This window comes from Eufriesea mexicana, unplaced genomic scaffold (assembly GCF_001483705.2).
Source record: "Eufriesea mexicana isolate 0111107269 unplaced genomic scaffold, ASM148370v2 scaffold472, whole genome shotgun sequence".
Lineage (NCBI taxonomy): Eukaryota > Metazoa > Arthropoda > Insecta > Hymenoptera > Apidae > Eufriesea > Eufriesea mexicana.
In genome coordinates, this window is record NW_016908628.1 from 521,698 (window position 1) to 542,785 (window position 21,088).

Sequence of the window (21,088 nt, forward strand, 5' to 3'; positions counted from 1 at the left end):
GTATAAATTAAACAATTATTGTTTAATTATATTTGTATAAATAACTATAAGGCTTGTCATAAATAATTTTAAAATATCATTATTAATATAAAAAGATTATGTCGATGTCTTAAATATTAATAAAAATTAAAGTAATAAAGTATCGATATTATAAGTAATAATAAGTAATAAACAAGAACATATGACATAATATACTTACTGCATAAATCTACTCAAAATAAATCTCTTAAATCCTCGTTAATCCCCCTGATAAAGATACTTGTACATACTCGATATAACTATAGTAATTCAAATACATTACGTACGTCGTACACAAGTATATGAAATGAAAATAAAGTAATATGAAAATATACAGCAATCCTACACATGTATTATTAGTAATACAAACAAAAAGTTCATAATATCAGTAAACATGTGACACGTGATATTTGATACTAAACTGAGACAATCTTATCTGAGCTATGGTTAAAATATTCGTCGACGTTTGGTTCTACACAGTTTGCCAATTGTGCTCCGCTTGTTCACCTCGTGCTCCAAAATGCCGGTACGTATGCACATGTACATCGATCGTTGTTACATTAATTGTTAAAAACAATTTTCAAGAATTTTTAAGAATTTTTACGAATTTTTACGTGTACATTTAAATCGAACATAACTGAAATTTATTTATTTCGCAATACTTTAATACAGTTCGAAGTGTTTTAATTATGGTAATATGTGACATTTTTATATAGTATTAACTTTTATAATATAATATTAAATTTGCTATGACATTTGAAAGGATCGAAACTTGGAATTCCAGAATTTTAACAACGAATATAAAATAATAATTTAAAAATTGAACGTAATTAAATAATATTCTAATTACATGTAAATTGTCATAATTGACAGTGTAATGTAAATGGCATAGAGACAGTTTACTTTGGAATAGTTTATAAAGTATTACATAATTCTCACAATACATATCATGCTAAGATTTCAGTTATAATAAAATAAGTTTTTACTTTGAAATGGAAAATCATAATCTTTAATTAGTTTTCATTGAAATTGCATTATTACTAATTCTTATTTAATACAAGAAAATTATTTGTATTGGAAGTAAATGGAATTCTGTCAGAAAATAAGATTCATTTCATAAACGTATGTCATTTGCTTATCAACATATGTCTGTGAATAATTTCATTTTCATTTTTGAAGATATAACTTCATTTTGAGTCATATTTCTTATTTTATAAAGTAAAATTTATTTTAAGAAATGTTGATTCTATGAATCAAAAAATGTATTTTAATTATTATTATTACGTTCAACGTATTTAAATATTCTTATGTCAAATGTGTTTAAAATTCTATATTTGTGTCTTTCTAATGGAATAAAAATTAAAAAATGAATTGGTTAAATTTGTGTCAAGTTTATAAAGTATAATACTTAACAAAAATATAGAAAAATTACTATAATATTAAATGAAATTAAATACGAATAAGGTATAACTAGAATTAAATTTTAAAAAATTCAGATCCAGATCTAGGTTTAAATAAGAAATTTATTTAGAAATACAGTTAAAAAATTCTTTGTGTTCTATAAATCACTATAACGACATTTTAAGTAATAAATTTGTTTATTTGCTTATTTTTAATTACAGAAAGTATCATTCACGTTTAGGGGACTTATAGCCCCAGTGCTGACACCATTTAACAATGACAGGTAATTTCCCCAATTCCTTCGTTGTGAGAAACATAACTAAGTACCTAATCACTTAGACCAGATATTTTTTTTAACTTAGAATTATCTCTATTTTCAATTATGTGCACTATATTGCAATTAAATACAGGAAATCGTTAATATTCATTCATAATTCTTTTATTTGATATTTAATACCTAATCACTTGTTAGAAACGTGCATATTAATTTTTCATAACATAGAATCATGTTTAATTTCACTTATGTGCATTATATTGTAATTATTTATATGAAGTCATTAATGTTCATTCTTTATAATTCTTTCAAGTAATGTTTTATACCTAATGAAGTTAAAGTGATCAGTTGAGCATGATTCTATAATTAATTACGCGAAATGCTTAAATATTTATGCACGTATTTTTTTACATGTAAAATTCATTTTGGTTTGTGTGTGAAAAATGCTCGTTATTAGTTTAAAGAAAAAATAAATTTAGGAAAAAGTATCTATATTTGAATAGAGAGATTAGATTATTAGAAGTAAATAAATATAAATTGTTAGAAGTAGGTATTTTCTAAAAATTATAAAATAAAAACAAATTGTATATTTATAACCATATGTGGAAGATTTAATAGTTTCGATTTAAATCGTAATATCGTCTGTTTGCTTATTTAGCACCAGAACGCTGAATTTGTCAATGATTCCGCAATATGCGGATTTATTGGTAAAGAGGAAAGTCACTGGTGTTCTTGGTAAGTAAAAATTACATGTCAAAGAAATTTATTTAATTGAAATATTTCATTTATCATAAAAAATATTCGGAAATGTCAAATATTTGGTCAAATATGAAGTCAAATTTTCATTTTCATTTTTAATAGACTACTCATATTTTTACGTTTTTGTAAAATTTTCTTCAGCATTTTTTTTTCTTTTTGGTAATTGATTATTATTAAATAGTATCAGAGTAAATAAATTTAAACGAATTTCTATTTTTAAATAATATTTTGTATTTTCTCGTATCTATTTTCTTTCTTCAACATCCAATTCTCACTGAGAAGTAAAAACTTCAAATTAAAATAAAAAGAAATTATATTTTAAAATACATTGAAGTTCAGTGAGAGCTATGAATTTTAAATTCAAATGAAGAAATATTATCTATGAATGTTCAGTGAAATTGAAAAACATGCGTTATTATATAAATTTAAGTTGCAATTAAATTTAACTAATAGATTAAAAGGTAATACAGAGTATTAATTTACAATAATTAAAAATAATTTATTGTTAGTTAGTATGGAAAGTTTAAATCCTAATTATTAATATCTAATAATATAGAATAATATAGAATATAGAATAATCAAGAACATCGACGATTTTTGCATTAAAAAGTATGTTACACGTAGAAATAAACTATTAAAGTTATTATTATTATTTAAATTCTAACATTGTTTATTATAACATTGATAAAGAATTTCTTAATTCGAAGTACAGGCAGTAAACCACTGAAATAAATAATTTGTGAGTAATTTGTACGCAATGTAATTTACTATTAACAGTGAATGGAACAAGTGGAGAAGGTCCATCCATGTCTGTGAGTGAAAGAAAATTAGTTGCTGAAGCTTGGGCAACTGCCACGAGAACAACAAAGCAACACCTGATGGTTCAAGTAGGAGGTGCATCTCTTCCTGATGTTCTTGAACTCGTAAGTAGTATAAATGCGTACTATTATAGAGTAAATTATAATTATTAAAGTTATTAAATAAATAAATATTAGAAATTAACGAAGAATAAATAGAATAATCTCATATTCGTGATAAAATTATGTTAAAATTTGCAACGTATAGTGATACATTACGAGTTAACTTGTTATACACACTGGACAAGTATTTTCTAATGATGAACTAATTAATCGTTTTCAATTAGAGTGTTAATTATTATATTTTGTATTTTGACTTATTTATCAAAGATATATGTGAGCTTTCGTTTAATTGCTATTGCGATATTGTACACTGTTAGCTTCTAGATTCTGTTATTAGAATTTTAGAATAATAAATTCTTATAATTAGAAAATTAAATTCTTCTGATCAGGATATTAAATTTTTATGATTAAGATTCGTGCTAAATTCTTATGAACTCAATACTAAATTTTTATAAATAGGACTCATACTAAATTTTTATGATTAGGATTCCTAAATTCTTATGATTAGAATACTAAATTTTTATGATTAGGATTTGTACTAAATTCTTATGATTAAAGAACTAAATTTTTATGATTAGGATTCATACTAAATTCTTATAATTAGAATTCTTAAATTCTTATGATTAGAGTACTAAATTTTTATGATTAGGATTTTTACTAAATTCTTAAGATTAGAGAACTAAATTTTTGTGATTAGGAATCGCACTAAATTCTTATGAACTGAATACTAAATTTTTATGAATAGGTTTCGTATTAAATTCTTATAATTAGGATTCTTAAATTCTTATGATTAGAATTCTTACTAAATTCTTATAGTTAGGATTCCTAACAAATTCTTATGATTAGGAATTATACTAAATTCTTATAATTAGGATTCTTACATTCTTATGATTAGAATTCTTACTAAATTCTTATAATTAGGATTCCTAACAAATTCTTATGATTAGGATTCTTAAATTCTTATGATTAGAATTCTTACTAAATTCTTATAATTAGGATTCCTAACAAATTCTTATGATTAGGATTCTTAAATTCTTATGATTAGAATTCTTACTAAATTCTTATAATTAGGATTCCTAACAAATTCTTATGATTAGGAATCATACTAAATTCTTATAATTAGGATTCTTAAATTCTTATGATTAGAATTCTTACTAAATTCTTATAATTAGGATTCCTAACAAATTCTTATGATTAGGATTCTTAAATTCTTATGATTAGAATTCTTACTAAATTCTTATAATTAGGATTCCTAACAAATTCTTATGATTAGGAATCATACTAAATTCTTATAATTAGGATTCTTAAATTCTTATGATTAGAATTCTTACTAAATTCTTATAATTAGAATTCCTATCAAATTCTTATGATTAGGATTCTTACTAAATTCTCATGATTAATTTACTTATGATTAGAATACTAAATTTTTATGATTAGAATTCGAACTAAATTCTTATAATTAGAATACTTAATTCTTATGCTTAGAATCCTAAATTCTTATAGTTAGAATACTAAATTCTTATGCTTAGAATCCTAAATTCTTATAGTTAGAATACTAAATTCTTATGCTTAGAATCCTAAATTCTTATAGTTAGAATACTAAATTCTTATGCTTATAATCCTAAATTCTTTTAATTAGGTTTCGTTCGACCTAATACAGAAAAGCACGATACATTGTATCTAAATATCACTATGAAACACTGTTTATATACCATAATATTCTGACAATAGAACGTTCGAATATTGGAATATTCGAATAATGTTGATTTTAATATGAGAACTCTAACGTATGTATCCTTTCCTGTTGTTTTGCTAAAATAAATATTCATCTTTATAGTTTGAGAATTTTATTTATTAATCATAAACATCTTGGTTACTATCGATGAAAATGTATTAATTTAAAGGCAAGGCATGCCGAAAGCATCAAGGCTGATTCCATCCTCTGCTTACCGGAATTATACTTCAGCCCAACAACAACTGAACAACTGACTGACTACTTGAGATTAGTTAGCTTGGCAGCTCCGAATACTCCGCTCTTGTATTACCACATTCCCAGCTTTACCCATGTTAACAGTAAGTTAACAATTATGGTTATAATAGAGTTATAGTAAATTACTGTTTAATACATATTTTATCTCTACAATGACAACTATACTTAATTAGTAACTATATTTTACTAGAAATCTTAAAACAATTAAAGAATTATGTAAAGAATACTAGTTTCCTAATACACAAAAAGCTAATATTCTTTACTTTTTGATTACTATGATATACTATCATATAACAATTTAAAATGATTTTTGAAAAATCAAGGGAGTGTATTGAAATATCTAATTTTTACAGTATTACCAATATTAACAGTAAGTTAACAATTATGATTATAATAGTTATAGTAAACTATACATTTATTTATCTCAACAATGATAACTATACTTAATTAGTAATTAGATTTTACTAGAAATCTTAAAACAATTAAAGAATTATGTAAAGAATACTAGTTTCCTAATACACAAAAAGCTAATATTCTTTACTTTTTGATTACTATGATATACTATCATATAACAATTTAAAATGATTTTTGAAAAATCAAGGAAGTGCATTTGAATATCTAATTTTAATATCATAAAGATATTATTGTATATAATTGTATATAATTTATATAATAATTGTACATATAAATTGTATATATAACTGTATATAATTTATATAATTATTGTATATATAAATTGTATATAATTTATATAATAATTGTATATATAAATTGTGTATATAATTGTATGTAATTTATATAATAATTGTATATATAAATTGTATATAATTTATATAATAATTGTATATATAAATTGTATATATAATTGTATATAATTAATATACAATAGAAAATTCTTTTTTCTTTGCTTTTTTACTGATATGTTCTCTTTAATTAACTAAGAAGAAGTAGTGTAAATTATTATTATTTAAACAATTTTTGAATGCTTTAGTCCATATGGGACAGTGGCTTGAATCCCAGAATGATCATATTCCAACTCTCGTGGGAATAAAATTCACCAGCCCTAACATGGAAGAAGGTGCTCAAGCACTGCGTGCCTGTGGCAGCAAATACGTCGTGTTCCTTGGAAACGACCAGGTAATTATTAATACCTATTTTCTCAAATCTACCATATATTTCGATTATGTAAATTACCAATGACTTCAAACCTAATTTTCGAATTATAGAAAGACAAATCCGAATTTTTATAAAATGCCAAAATGTTCGAAGCTTTTGAAACTCAAATCGCTCGATATTCGAAGTGCTAATTTTGTTTTGTAAGAGAAAATTTTACTTTTTACTTTAAGAAGTGAAGTCTAAACAAAATTTTTGTGTAAATCTTTAGTGATCTGTTTAGTTTAAAAAAAAATTGAAGAAAAATATAACAAGCTGCAGAATAAACTCATTTCTATTTTAGATTCTTCCATTTTCTATCCATCGAGTGTACATTTATTTTTTTTTTATCTAATTTTCGAGAATTTTAGTTCACAAATAAAACAAAGTTTCGAATTCTCAAAATTTGGAATTTTCCCGAATTGAAAAGAAAATAATTTAATCTTCTAGTAAATTCTTAAATTGTCATTGACTCATGTTAAACAGATGTACTATTTTATTAATTGACAAAACAATGTATGAATTTCTATGTTTTTATTTTAGTTATATAGAAGGTGTTATTAAAAGTTAATTAAAAAATAACATCTTCAATTATGTACTTGTGCATCATATTCTATATTTAATTTGCTTCAATTAATGAAAAAAGATGTTATTAAAAATTAATTAAGCAATAGCATCTTAATTATGTACTTATGGATTATGTTATGTACTTTGTTTATTTCAGTTAGTAAAGAAGATGTTATTAAAAATTAATTAAGCAATAACATTTTCAATTACTTACTTGTGCATCATTTTCTGTATTTTATTTATTTCATTTAATGAAAAAAGATGTTATTAAAAATTAATTAAGCAATAACATCTTAATTATGTATTTGTGAATTATATTATGTACTTTGTTTATTTCAGTTAGTAAAGAAGATGTTATTAAAAATTAATTGAGTAATAACATTTTCAATTATGTACTTGTACATCATATTCTATATTTAATTTGTTTCAATTAATGAAAGAAGATGTTATTAAAAATTAATTAAGCAATAACATCTTAATTATGTACTTTGTTTATTTCAGTTGTATAGAAGATGTTATTAAAAATTAATTAAACAACAACATTTTCAATTATGTACTTATGCATCATGTTCTGTATTTTATTTATTTCAGTTAGTGAGTGCTGGCACTGCATTAGGAATGGATTCCTTCATAATAACAAGCTTAAATATGCTTCCTGAACTTGTTCTCGAGACAGTTACAGAAGGACTTGTTATGAGAAATGTCATGAGAGCCAGAGACAATCAACAGCGTTTAACAAGTGCTGTAATGGCTATTTCACGACATGGTAAGATTAATGAAATATTTCTAAAGTATCATCAAAAACATTCACTCGTCTATAATATATCAAATAAAATTCATATGCTGTCAATTTATAACGGATCTAATTTAATTTTTAATTTTTAATTTATAATGGATCTCACTATCTGAGAGATAATCTATTATATCATGTCGTATCATTTTCGAAAATTCGAGTATTTTAATTAAACCCGGTATCAGATGAATAATGGAAAAATGCAGGAAACGTACATACGTGACATTTTTAAGCTTCTGGTACCTATTTTAAGCTGCAATTTAATGACAATTGACACGTCATAGCCCTATTTTTGGAATCAAGGTCTGCAGCAACGATTTTTAACAAGTGTTATGCGTCATATTAGTGCATCGCAATATTTTTTAAATATAGCATGAGAATTTTTGAAATATGCAATAACTATTAATTACTTAATTAAGAGTGCTGATCTCTTATCCCTTAAACTGTCAAATAAAAGAAGTGTAAAGCTGTAAATAATTATCATTATTATTGTTGTTATTATAATTTTTTATTGAAATAGTGATTAAATAACAGTACATGAGTTTCTTGTCAATTATGCTATTTATGTACATGTCTTGCATGACATATCCTATGTCATATATTTTATTTAACTATCATTATTGTTGTTGCTGTTGCTCATTAAGTTGGTCTTTATTTTTATTTTTAATTCAATCCAAATTATTTTCTAATTTCTCATATTATTTTTATTTTTATTTTTATTTTCCAATTCTATTCCTTTTCTCTTTAAATATCAGAAAAGAATTTAGTATATTTTTTTATATGTCGCAGAATTTTAATAATTAGCTTAGGTGTCACATAAGATGGAAAGGTTGAGCACCACTGGTCTAAGGAATACATATCTTGATAGTAATTTGATCTAACGTGATGATCACATAAGGTGTTCGTGAAACTGTACGACTATGAAAATTTATAGCCTTCCTATATTTAAATTTTAGCTGGAATAGTAAATATAAATTTCTAAATATAATGTGATCAACATAAATAAAAATATAAAAGAAGGTACAATATAGTAAAGAATTGTATAATAGTATACTTAATGAATTTTTTCTAAGCTTTAAATAATTTTTTGACATATTAAGTATGGTGATATTGAAAATTTCAAATTGTTCATTTTGGTAGGAATTATACTTCATTAAAGAAAATATATTTGGATATTTAAATTACAGAAAATATATTTGAATGTTATAATTATGTCACAGGAACCTGGGTGGAGACCATGAAGGTGGCAATGTCTTTGTTGACGAACATGAATCTTGGACCCCCACGTGCACCTCTGTGTCCTCTCCCTACACAAGCTGTAACTTCAATGGCAAAAGAGTTGCAAGGTCTTGGATTTGATATCAGAATGTAATACACTGAAAGAGAATATTTTTTGAAATATATTTGATGCAAATATCTTGAAATAAAATTAATACAAATATAATAATGTGTGTTATTATTCTATAACTTAAACCCTTCAATTTATATAGAAATTTCTAAGGTGTTACCATTTAAAATTAAAATTAATTAACATTGAATTTTGTAGACACTCTTTTAATTTTCTCTGAATCTTCATTTAATATTCTTTGAATCTTTCAATACTCGTTAGATTCTCAAATATTAAATTTACTTTCATTAAAAAATATTATATTAGATGAAAACCTTAAAAATTTATGAATAAATGCAATGCATTTTCTTTTTCTTATTTTCCTGTTTTTAAACGAACGAAACACAATTACTAGAAAAATTATAAAAATGATATATTTTTCAAATTATTTTAAAAGCTTTATATGTAGTTATATAATACTATTTATTATAATAATATTAGTAATAATATAATAATATTTATTGTATATAATAAAATTTTAAACATAAATTTCACTCTGTGGTTTTACCATGTGGATGATCAAAATGTGGATCATTTTACGATGCTTATTTACTTTTTAGGCAATAATACGAAGTTTAAATACCATTTTTTAGCTCTTTGGCACTATTCTCTTTTTGATCTTTTTATTCTTTCTTCACTTTGGTATTTTTTGGCAGTATTATATCTGATTACGCAATTTTTATGTATAATATTATTTCATTTCGGTATATTAACAAAATAAATAAATGTACGTACTTTTACAAATATCTTACAACTAAAGATATACCTCAAAATTAGCTTTCATTATTATAATCTTAAGAAATATAAAGTATATTCTTTAAAAAATCTGGTATAGAAATATATAAATTATTTTGTAACGATTTACTTTTCAAAAACACCTATATATTCAAGTTAAAATGTGTACAGAAACATTGTAAAATAATTAAACTACATAAACAGATAAAATTTGTTAGAAACACGAAATTTAGCCTATTTCATGACAGATGATGAGTACGGGGTGTATAGGGTCTCATGGTTAATATCATTTTTAATCTCTATTGGCCTGATTTTACTTTAAAAAATCGAACACCGTTGTTTTAACCATTTACACGTTAAAAACTAATATTATGTGGCCGTACATAGCATTTTTATAGAAAGGAATACATGTAAATTATTGTACATATTGTTATTGAATATTACATAAAGCTTAAATATACCATAATAATTTAATAACTTCAATATACAGGTACGAAAATCTTTGAAATTTCGGTGAAGTTCGTAAATTTTCGGTTGACCTCTGCAAGGGTACCTGCAACCTATATAAGGACAGCGGAGGCCCATTATCAGGTTATTTGTTTCTCAGACTTCGTGATGTATACATCTACGTTTAAACCGATTTAAATAACTTAAATTAATTTGAACACGTTAAACTATTTACTTAACAACTAAATAAACGATTTATTAGTTAGTTATTAAATCATTTTGTTGCTAACTGATTTATCGTTAATTATTTTAAATTAATTCATTAATTATAAAATTATTTTATTAAGTTTTCATTAATTATTATTTTTAATACATTTATTAATTATAAAATTATTTCATTAATTTCTCATTAATTTTTTTAATACGTTTATTAATTATAAAATTACTTTATAAATTTTCCAATAATTATTTTTTTTAATTATTTTAATAATAATTTTCTCAATTACTTAATTTATATGTAATATATTTAATAATTGTTAATAAACGTTAATTGTGGTCATAAAATACTGCACTTCTACTAATTTTTTATTCATATCTAGTGTGCAATTTTTGTTCAAATCTGTGCTAAATCTTGACGATTTACTCGTTCGTTCGCCCGATTTCTCGCGTGTCTTTTTACTCGATATCGGCCGATTTTAGTATATACGTCGCGTATCCGCGATTTCGCGAGTATGTGAATGTGGAGAAAATATTAACAAATAGAGAGGAACCACAATCACTAAGAACATCGCCACCCTGTAGGACGAAAACAACACGTCACGCTGGTGGCAAGTCGAAATCAGTTGTCAACCTTCAGGCGTACCATTAGTGGAGTTATCTACGTACGGTGAGTCAGATATTTTTCAATTCCTCTGATCACCCATCGTGTCGTAGGATGAATGATCCGAAACGGCACGTTTAACTGGTTGTATATTATTTCTTTTCGTAGCGAGCATTAGTGACCACAATTGTTAATATTCTAACCTACAAGAACAATTGTGCAACATATATTTCTGCGTTATGTTCTCTACTTTACAATTAGTCTAGGGCTTCTTTGTACATCGCATATCGGAAATTCTATTGAACAACTTCAATAGAAATTTAGGAACGCTTCATTGTTCACTTCACTCATTTTATTTTTAATGTCTCCCGTGATTTTTATGAAGCTCAAGTACAAGAAAGCATTCCCCTAAGAGTAGTTTCTGAAATCAAAGTAACTAAATTGGATATTTTAAAATTGTTAAAGAATTTACTTTGACTTTTGAGTTTCTCTAATTTTTATTTCAATAATTTTATTTGTTCCCCTTTTTATTAAAATAAATTGTTACATTAATATTATATTAATTTAAATATAATGTTAATAATTAGTAAATATTAATTAACCTAGAAATATGAGACTGTTTATAGTATAGTATATCCTGTATTCAAAAATGGTGGTCATTTAAAGAAATATCTTTTGTAGTGGTATTGGAGGCAAAGAAGTATGAAGCTTAATTAAGACGAATAGAAGAGTTATGTTCATATTTCTGTGTGTTAATCTTAAATCTCTCTGTGACAATATTCTGTGAACGTTTTCCATAATAGGATGTGTGTAAACAAACACATTTATTTATACCATCAAATTTTTTTAGACCACTAAAAGCTCTTCTATTCTGTATTTCTTAATTTTTATATTTTTTATTAAATATAGCTTTGTTAATATTCAACGATATAAAAAAAATAATCTTAAAAAATATTTATATTGTTCATTTTATATACAACGAATGGAACAGGGTAAAAGATATTGGTATTATTTAGAAAACAAGCTATTTAATTTAGTTAATTAATTAATTATTGTTTATTGGTTATTTAATTAATTTCGATGATTGCTAGGTACGTTGTAGAAATTAACTGCTCGAACAACTTCTATATAGTTAGCTATTCGCTGTCGAACTCACTATTCTCTGGTCGTAAAAATATTCGCATGCTAATTGTAAGCTGCTTCCGTCTGTGTCACAAACATATATTGCAGTTTTTTCTAGATATGTCAAAAACTGTAAAATGGCGGTCATCATACACGTAGAAAAAAGTTTTACAAAATATTGATTTCTATAATGTATTTAAAAATCACCGAAATCGTAGATTTCATTTCATTGATAAGTTTACCTTTTAATTTTCCAAATTAGTCTGAAAACTAATTTTGATACAGCTTGGGGTTCATGATTTACATTATTTTTTAAAAAACAGAATGCTTTATTTTAATACATTGCAGTTCTCACTCAATACTATAATCAGTTTTGATACTCTGTCCACAATGTTGTAAATAATACGACAATGATAAAGAAATTGGGCCGGAAAAGTACACAAAACGTTACATCTATTTTATATCTTGTCTATGCTTGAAGTAAATATACTATGATTTTAAGACATTTCTTATGAATATTACATTGTTTTAAACATTTCAATTAATCATAAATAATTTATTTGTTAAAATTTTGGAATGTATCCGTTCATATATTTTTATAAATCAAAATTGTAAATCGATAACCAATAAATATATTCAGAATAATTAAAAATATGCCATGTATTTGAAGTACAAAAATAACCTAATGAAAACTATAAATATAGAATTATTAAAATCTGTATGTATATTAAATTACTAACGTAATATATATAAGACATAGCTCATTCATTATATGTTATCATAAACATTATGTACTATATTAGAATTTAAATTATAAATATGAATAGGAAAACACAAGTAAAAACAAAAAAATTTATATTTTATACTACATTATCAATATAACATGTAAATTTGAATGTATATTCCACTCAAGTTTCATTTAATTATTCATCATATTTTATTAATAGTAACTGAACTCAAAATATATTTCTTTTCATTTTCGAGAATATTTAAATTTCACTTAAGGAATTCGTTTATTAAAATAAAAGTACTGTTTAATATAAAACTTAATTATATTTTAAAAAACATTTTTTAATTATTTATTATTTTTATGTTCTAATAATTATATCTTTGTAAATTATTATTGATATATTATTAATGCTTAATAATTTGCTAAATAATACAAGAATAAGATACAAAAATAATTCCATTTGTTTATAGTAATAAGTAAATTATACATTACTACAATATCGTGTAATTGTTTTATCATGTTACTTTCTACTGTAGGATATATGGACTTACTTCTACATATATTCTAATCTATATTACTTGTTCCTTATTTCAGAGAAATGGCAGCAGTGAGTATTGGATGTGGAGATTTTTTAGAATTTCAGGTATTTCTTATAATAAATTATAGTATCATAAAATGTGTTTATTTCGAATTAAATACTTCAGTTATTTTAATTGTATAAACTGTATATTTTAAGTTCCAAATTTCCGTAAAGCTAAAATAACCTATAAGTTTAAGGTTATATTATGGTTTATGTAATATTTCATGCATTAAATAATTTTTAAAAGTGAAAGATCCTATAAGAATAGTAGAAAGGAATCAAAACTAAATTAAACTTAATGAAAGAATTTAATATATCTATTGTAACATTGATTTTAAGATTAAATATACTTATTCATCTAAACTATTTAACTTTATACAGACATATACACAAGTATTAAACGGAAACAAAAAAAAAACAAAAAAATAAAGAATTATTAACATAATTGTATTAATATAAATTATTAATTATTTCTCTTTATTATCTTTATACTTTTTTAGAATTATTTTTTTATTTTTTAGTTTAAGATAATAAAATTTAGTTTTTGTTTCAGGATGCATTAAAAAGAATGCGACAAATTGATGACAAAATCATTTATATGCTAAATGTTATAATTCCAACAGAGTCATTTCAAAAAGACAATGATACGCATGCAAAATGTAAAGAATTACATGAACAAATTCAAACAGGTCATAAAGCTAGAGAATTAGCTATTACAAAATGTTTAAATGCATCAAAAGAAAAGATAAATCGATTAGTGACTGAAAGAAATAATGGCAATAATAGTTTTGAACTTGTTCAAGAATTAAGAAAAGAACAAAATGCTCTACGCTTATTGAAATCAGAATTAAACATAGAAGAAGTTGTAAAAAAACATACAGTTAGTGTATTTCACAAAAAATGTGGCTATTTCTATAAATCATCGAGTAATGTATAATAGTAACAGTGTTATTAATGTTCAAAAATCTTTAAGCTCCGGTATTTTTTATATGATCATATGTTTAATTACAGATGCAATAATACATTTGTTTTATATGTATTTAGCTATTATATTTGTAAGACAATAAATAAAAAAATGTGAAATACATAGAAAATATAATTACATCTTATTATTTAATTTTTAATAAGTTTCTGATCTTCTTCTATATAGGATATCTACATATTGTATTTTATTTATTGTTATTAATATGTTAAATATTAATGTTACAAAACCAATATTTAATTAAAAAATCTACTTTTAAAAATGAAATCTACATGAAAATGGAGGACGAGATGTAAGGAGATTTATTGATTTTAAGATCAAGTGAATTTTTTTTAATAACACGTGTTAAATATAAATATTTAATACATTAATGTTTTTTAAATTAATTGTCCTAAAAATATTAGTATTTCCAGATTAAAATATATTGTTCTGTATGTTCAAAACAATACAAAAATTTGAAGGCATTTATTTATTACTATATATATTATTATACTTTTATTTAAAGTATTGATGCAATATTTGAATGTTAATTCTACTAACTTACATCTGTTATAAAAATATAGTTTCTAAATTGCTAACATAATATATAATGCTCATTTTCTATAATTTATACATTTGAATACATTTGAAATATGAAGTGAAATTTTGTCAGCAATACTTCAAACCATACAGTTTTATACTTCAATTGAACTTATTATTTATGCTATTATCACATTGTTATAAAGTAATAAAATTTAAAAAAATATATTGCAATCTTATATGTGTAAATAATAGTTATTTAATAATAATATATATTTCTACTGAATGTGAATAAAATACTATTTTATTCATTTTGTTTTTTACTCCGTGTTAGCTTCATTAGCCCTTCTGGCCTCAGCTTCTTTCCGCCCTTTTTCCGCAACTTCTTTATACCATCTCATTCTTACTGTTGCTATATTTTCTCCAGCTGCAGTATCTCTTTTTCCTATTGATACTGCTATAATGCAGCCAATTATTGCAAAGACCATCATGTAACCACATACTATAATTCTTGCTTTAGTGTGTGCTAGCTGTATGGTTCTTATACTGAATAACAAACATATAAAGTAATAAATATGTATGGTTTTAAGGTAACTGAAATAAAATGAAGATATATTTCTAATTTATTTACCTCACTTGATCTGGAACCTGATCTAAACTAGGAAAACGTTTAACCCAAACTAATATTCTTTTATCAAAATTACTTAGAGCATACATAGGTGACCCTAAAGTACATAAAATATATTTTAATATTAAGATATTTATATAATATTTTTGTATATTTTGCTTCAAAATAAAAATGTTATAGTTAAAAGTAAATTTTACCAATTGCAAACTCATTCAATTTCTGGTCACTAGATTTTGATTCTGAAGCTTTAGATGTTTCAGCACTTTTAGTTGTCTCCGAAACAGGTTTGCTTTCATTTTTTACAAGAGTTGAATGCAATTGCCTTCCTCTAAACTTAAATTGTCTTATCAATCTTGCACAGAACATTTTGCAAATATCTGAAATTTCATAAATGTATTTATTAAATATAAACCAACTATCAGTAGTAACTATTATTTTAAAGTTAAATTTATATTTTTATAATAAAAAAATAATGATATAAAAACATATTCTTAACAAAACATAAGTTATTAATAACATAATTTTTATACCTTTTATTAAACTTAAAAATATATAGATAATGTTTTGAATATTAAATATATGTATTACATATCACATTTTTAACTTCTTCAAATGTAACGTAGTTCAAATTACAGTACACAGATACTCAAATACTAATAAAACAATATTTATACATCCATTTCGTTTCAAGTGAATTAAACAAAAAATAAAATGTAAAGTATATTTTATATTATATTGAAACTGTTATTAATAATTTATGAAATTAATTATAATTTAAAATACATTTAGTAGTAGACATGTTTTGTTCTACGATTTTTGTAGGTTACATATTTGTAAATGAATCGCATATATAACAAATCAACTATATTTAAAAAATAACATATTGACCTTGCTTACTTATATCGTAAAATTAAATATTAATGATTAAGTAATATCATTCTATCGTCTTATAATAACTAGTTTAAATTTATTGATTGATTTTAATTTTCTAAAGTATTAATTATCACTGTTAGAAACACTAATTACTTACTTTGAATGTTTCTACAAACAACCCACCACACGCCTGCTGTACTCTGCAGCTACTACTTCCTAGAGATGACAATGTATATATAGTACATCACTAACCCAAACGTTACTTCACATGTATGCAACCTACATATATAATTCACATATCATTCTATCTCGTACGTGATATATTCAACACAACAATCTTACTTCTAAACTATTAGTACGAATTAACAAACAATTCTGTTAAAAATTCTGTTATATATTTTCTATGAAATAATATAATTTCTTAAATGAAAGAAAATAAAAAAGGCTTCTTGATTAATTGAAAAAAAAAAGATGCACATCTACTGAAATTTTAATTTTTTCTTTTAATTAACAATATGCAGAAATAATAGAATATAAATAAAATAGTAATGAATATTAATTTTTATATCCTTAATCTTAGTTATTAAGTTACAATCAAGCGCTTTTACAGTTGAAATGTATTACATTTATGTAATAATAATTTTATCAGCATTTGTCCAATGATTTATTGTCCAACTGTATTTTTAAATTATGTTTTATATAACTATTTGCGTTCATATATATTAAATTTAAAAGAATAATTTCATTAGTGTCCAAGAAAGTTATATACGTGCGAATCGTCACATACAAATATGTTGGCTCTTTCGCGGAAAAAAGATTGACTTTCTTTCGCTTACTATAGAGGTAAATAAAATTGTAACATAATAATAATATCAATAAAAGATTATTATTCGATTATTACATATAGAATAAATAATATAAGATTGAAATTTATATTACTTGTTTAGTGTGGTAATAAACAAAATTATATTTGGAACGATTGACATAACTTTAATTTTTTAAAATAGAAACTGTAAGAAATAAACTAATTTTTCTAATATGTGTATTATTTACACAAATTATTATTGATTTATGTAATATTATGTAATCAGAGATATAATAATTTTATACACATTATAAATAAAATATATATTATTTTGAATAGATATTTAAAATTTTTGTCCTTTCAAAAAGTTTTGAATGTATAATATATTTAAATGTTTTTGTGTATTTTATTTCATAATAATTATTTATAAATGCCATTTTCAAAATATATTACTCCTATTTTTTTTTTCTTTCATTGCCTTATATGAAACTTTTAACATACTATTACATTTCATTTTTTACCAAATTTCTTATTACTATTGCTAACAAAAATTGATTATAAGTTTTTAATTCAATTCAAGTATTGTAATTGTATATTTATGCTTTGTAAAACTTCTAGGGATTTAATTTCTATTTCTAGGATTGTGATGTACAAAAATGTATCACGCACATGTTTATGCGTGTGTAACGTATTGTAATAAAAGATATGCGTTAAATAAAATTTTGTTCAATTAAGAAATTTTCGAAATGAAGGTAAAAATTTTAACAAGAAATCCAGACGAATACCTAAGAGAAACAAAACGTGACATATACAAAGGTTAGTATTATCTTAAAATATATAATGTTAAAAATAATAAGTAATGCTAAATTAATTCTTTGTTGTAAACATAGCTAAGATTTTATTTAAAAATCTAATTTTACGTATTATTTATAGTTCCTAGAAATTATGATCCAGCATTACATCCTTTTGAAGCAGCAAGAGAATATACTAGGGCTTTAAATTCAGTAAAATTAGAAAGGGTATTTGCAAAACCTTTTGTAGGATGTTTAGAGGGTCACAAAGATGGTGTATCTTGTTTATGTAAACATCCTTCTCAATTGTCTATGTTACTTAGTGGATCTTTTGATGGAGAAGTAAGCCTATGGAATGTTACGCACAGAACACGCATTCGTGGTTTTTTGGCACATGATGGTATAATACGAGGAATTGTATTTAACGAAAATGGTGACCATTTCATCACTGTTGGTGATGATAAAACTATTAAAACATGGAAAACGGAAAAAATATCATTTAATGGAGAAGAAGAACCTATAAATACAATTATTAGTAAAGTAAGATATTAAACATTAGAAAGAAAGAAACTATTATTGTACTATATATAATGTAATATCGAATGTATTACTGCATATTGATTTGAGAATTATATATATTTTGTAGACAATAATAACTGGAATTTCTCATCATCGATCTCAACCAATGTTTGCAACATGTGGTGATGTGTGTCATTTATGGGAAGAAACTAGAAATGAACCAATTAACACATTTAAATGGGGTGTTGATAGTTTGTATGATATTAAATATAATCCTGTTGAGACCAATTTATTTGGTAAGAATTATTGATTATTTCATCTCATAGTGATCATATTTTAATTATTAATATACATAAATTTTGTAGCTGCATGTGCAAGTGATCGTAGTATAATTTTATATGATACTAGAGAAGCAGGTCCTTTGCGAAAAGTAATTATGAGGTTAAAGACTAATAAATTATCATGGAATCCCATGGAAGCTGTTACTTTCACATGTGCTAATGAAGATTACAAGTATGTTTAGGAAAAAATTTGTTATATTTTTTAAAATCGAGTAGAAAAGTTCAGTGTGACTTATACTGTTTTATTTAGCTTATATACTTACGATATTCGCAAATTGGGAACACCAGTAAATGTACATATGGATCACGTAGAAGCTGTGATTGATGTTGATTACTCACCAACTGGTAAAGAATTTGTATCTGGGAGTTATGATAAATCAATTCGTATTTTTGAAGTACAGAAAGGTCGTTCTCGAGAAGTTTACCATACAAAACGTATGCAAAGATTAACATGTATAGGATGGTCTCTTGATAACAAATATATTATTAGTGGAAGCGACGAAATGAATATTCGTATTTGGAAAGCAAGGGCGTCAGAAAAATTGGGTGTGGTATGTAAATGTTCTAGTTATACTTTGTCTTCTGGATTTTTATTATATTATATATTAAAATTGATGAAATATATAATTATAGTTAAGACCTAGAGAAAAGGCATCATTATATTACAGTGATGCTTTGAAACAAAAGTTTGCTGCACATCCTGAAGTAAAACGAATTGCCAGACATAGGCAGGTTCCAAAACATATTTATAATGCAAAGGCTGAATTACGTATAATTCGAGAGAAAAATAAACGAAAGTATGTATTATTACTTAAAAAAAAAATCTGTGAGATCTAAATTATGCATATTATTTTTCAAAGAATTTTTACTACATTTCTTTATTTCATTTTAGGGAAGCTAATAGGCGTATTCATTCTAAAAAAGGAGCAGTACCCTTTATTTCGGAAAGAGAAAGAAATGTTGTACGGGAAGAAGTATAATGCAGAATTATGTATTATAGCATTACACATTTTTGCATTGTTTTAAAATAAAGATAAAACGAGTTTAACCCTATGAAATTGAAGTACATATAGACATGTACTGTCGAAATATGACACTTCAACCGGATATTACAATTAAAAAAGTTTAATTGTTTCTAATTCTTATGTTACTTTATAGAAGTGATATTAATGCATATTGGGATCCATTAGGTTAAAACGAGTCTAAACGATATAAATCTCATTAATTTTAATTATAGTAATGTGTTTGAATTCATTGTAAGTAGAAAAATTCCAATAATACAGTAGTACTATGTTCAGAAAGGTGAAATGAAAATTACGAAAATTGAAACTGTCTTTACTGCAAATTAATTTTATGATGTTGATACATAAAAGTTATTTTAAAATAAATATTAAAATTTATAGATTATATATTATCATTATACAATCTTCATGTTATATTTCTTTAATTCAATATTAATTTTTGAGATCTCAAAATAAAAAATTATATACCTTAATTTTCTGTTATTTTATCATAAAATATATTTAACTTGTGATAGCAATTCAATATTTAAATAATGTATAATTATATAAGTTAAAGAAATGATATCTAATGTCCTACATAATATTTTTTACTGTGAATGAAGTTATTATGGATATACATTGTGGACTAAATTATATTATTTTATTCAGTATTTATTGTAATAAATAATTTTATTGAAATTATACAACGCATTGCTATAATCGTAAAACGTTACAAACTTCAAGCAGTGATTAATGTCTTGCTTAGCGTAGCTTACAACGATTTATTAATTTCCTTCCATTTTCTTGGCGCATTTATTTTAGTAAATGTTTATCAATTTGACAATACGAAGATCATTATGTACCTTCTTCTCAATGGTAAAGTACAATGAATGTCTGTAAACTAGCTAAAAATCATGCTGAAGTCTTATCTCAA

At 23.9% G+C, this 21,088-nt stretch overlaps 4 protein-coding genes across 4 annotated transcripts; 3 read left to right on the forward strand and 1 right to left on the reverse strand.

Moving 5' to 3' along the window:
* Window positions 1-509: 509 nt before the first annotated feature.
* Window positions 510-9,246, forward strand: LOC108545512 (N-acetylneuraminate lyase). Its single transcript, XM_017897176.1, has 8 exons — window positions 510-544; window positions 1,641-1,702; window positions 2,352-2,428; window positions 3,230-3,375; window positions 5,277-5,445; window positions 6,354-6,499; window positions 7,673-7,847; window positions 9,095-9,246. The coding sequence occupies exons 1-8, from the start codon at window positions 539-541 to the stop codon at window positions 9,244-9,246; spliced, it is 933 nt and encodes a 310-aa protein (XP_017752665.1). The 5' UTR covers window positions 510-538.
* A 2,075-nt stretch (window positions 9,247-11,321) lies between these two features.
* Ccdc58 (Coiled-coil domain-containing 58) lies at window positions 11,322-14,632 on the forward strand. The gene is made up of 3 exons (XM_017897171.1): window positions 11,322-11,329; window positions 13,710-13,758; window positions 14,249-14,632. The coding sequence occupies exons 2-3, from the start codon at window positions 13,714-13,716 to the stop codon at window positions 14,630-14,632; spliced, it is 429 nt and encodes a 142-aa protein (XP_017752660.1). The 5' UTR covers window positions 11,322-11,329; window positions 13,710-13,713.
* An 856-nt stretch (window positions 14,633-15,488) lies between these two features.
* LOC108545513 (UPF0389 protein GA21628) lies at window positions 15,489-16,924 on the reverse strand. The gene is made up of 4 exons (XM_017897177.1): window positions 16,855-16,924; window positions 16,022-16,201; window positions 15,828-15,921; window positions 15,489-15,742 (listed from the first exon to the last, which is right to left on the reverse strand). The coding sequence occupies exons 2-4, from the start codon at window positions 16,188-16,190 to the stop codon at window positions 15,517-15,519; spliced, it is 489 nt and encodes a 162-aa protein (XP_017752666.1). The 5' UTR covers window positions 16,191-16,201; window positions 16,855-16,924; the 3' UTR covers window positions 15,489-15,516.
* A 549-nt stretch (window positions 16,925-17,473) lies between these two features.
* LOC108545511 (DDB1- and CUL4-associated factor 13) lies at window positions 17,474-20,196 on the forward strand. The gene is made up of 8 exons (XM_017897175.1): window positions 17,474-17,540; window positions 18,142-18,318; window positions 18,436-18,833; window positions 18,940-19,108; window positions 19,178-19,325; window positions 19,404-19,704; window positions 19,787-19,950; window positions 20,046-20,196. Exons 2-8 carry the CDS (start codon window positions 18,249-18,251, stop codon window positions 20,131-20,133), a joined length of 1,338 nt encoding a protein of 445 aa, XP_017752664.1. The 5' UTR covers window positions 17,474-17,540; window positions 18,142-18,248; the 3' UTR covers window positions 20,134-20,196.
* Window positions 20,197-21,088: the final 892 nt, after the last annotated feature.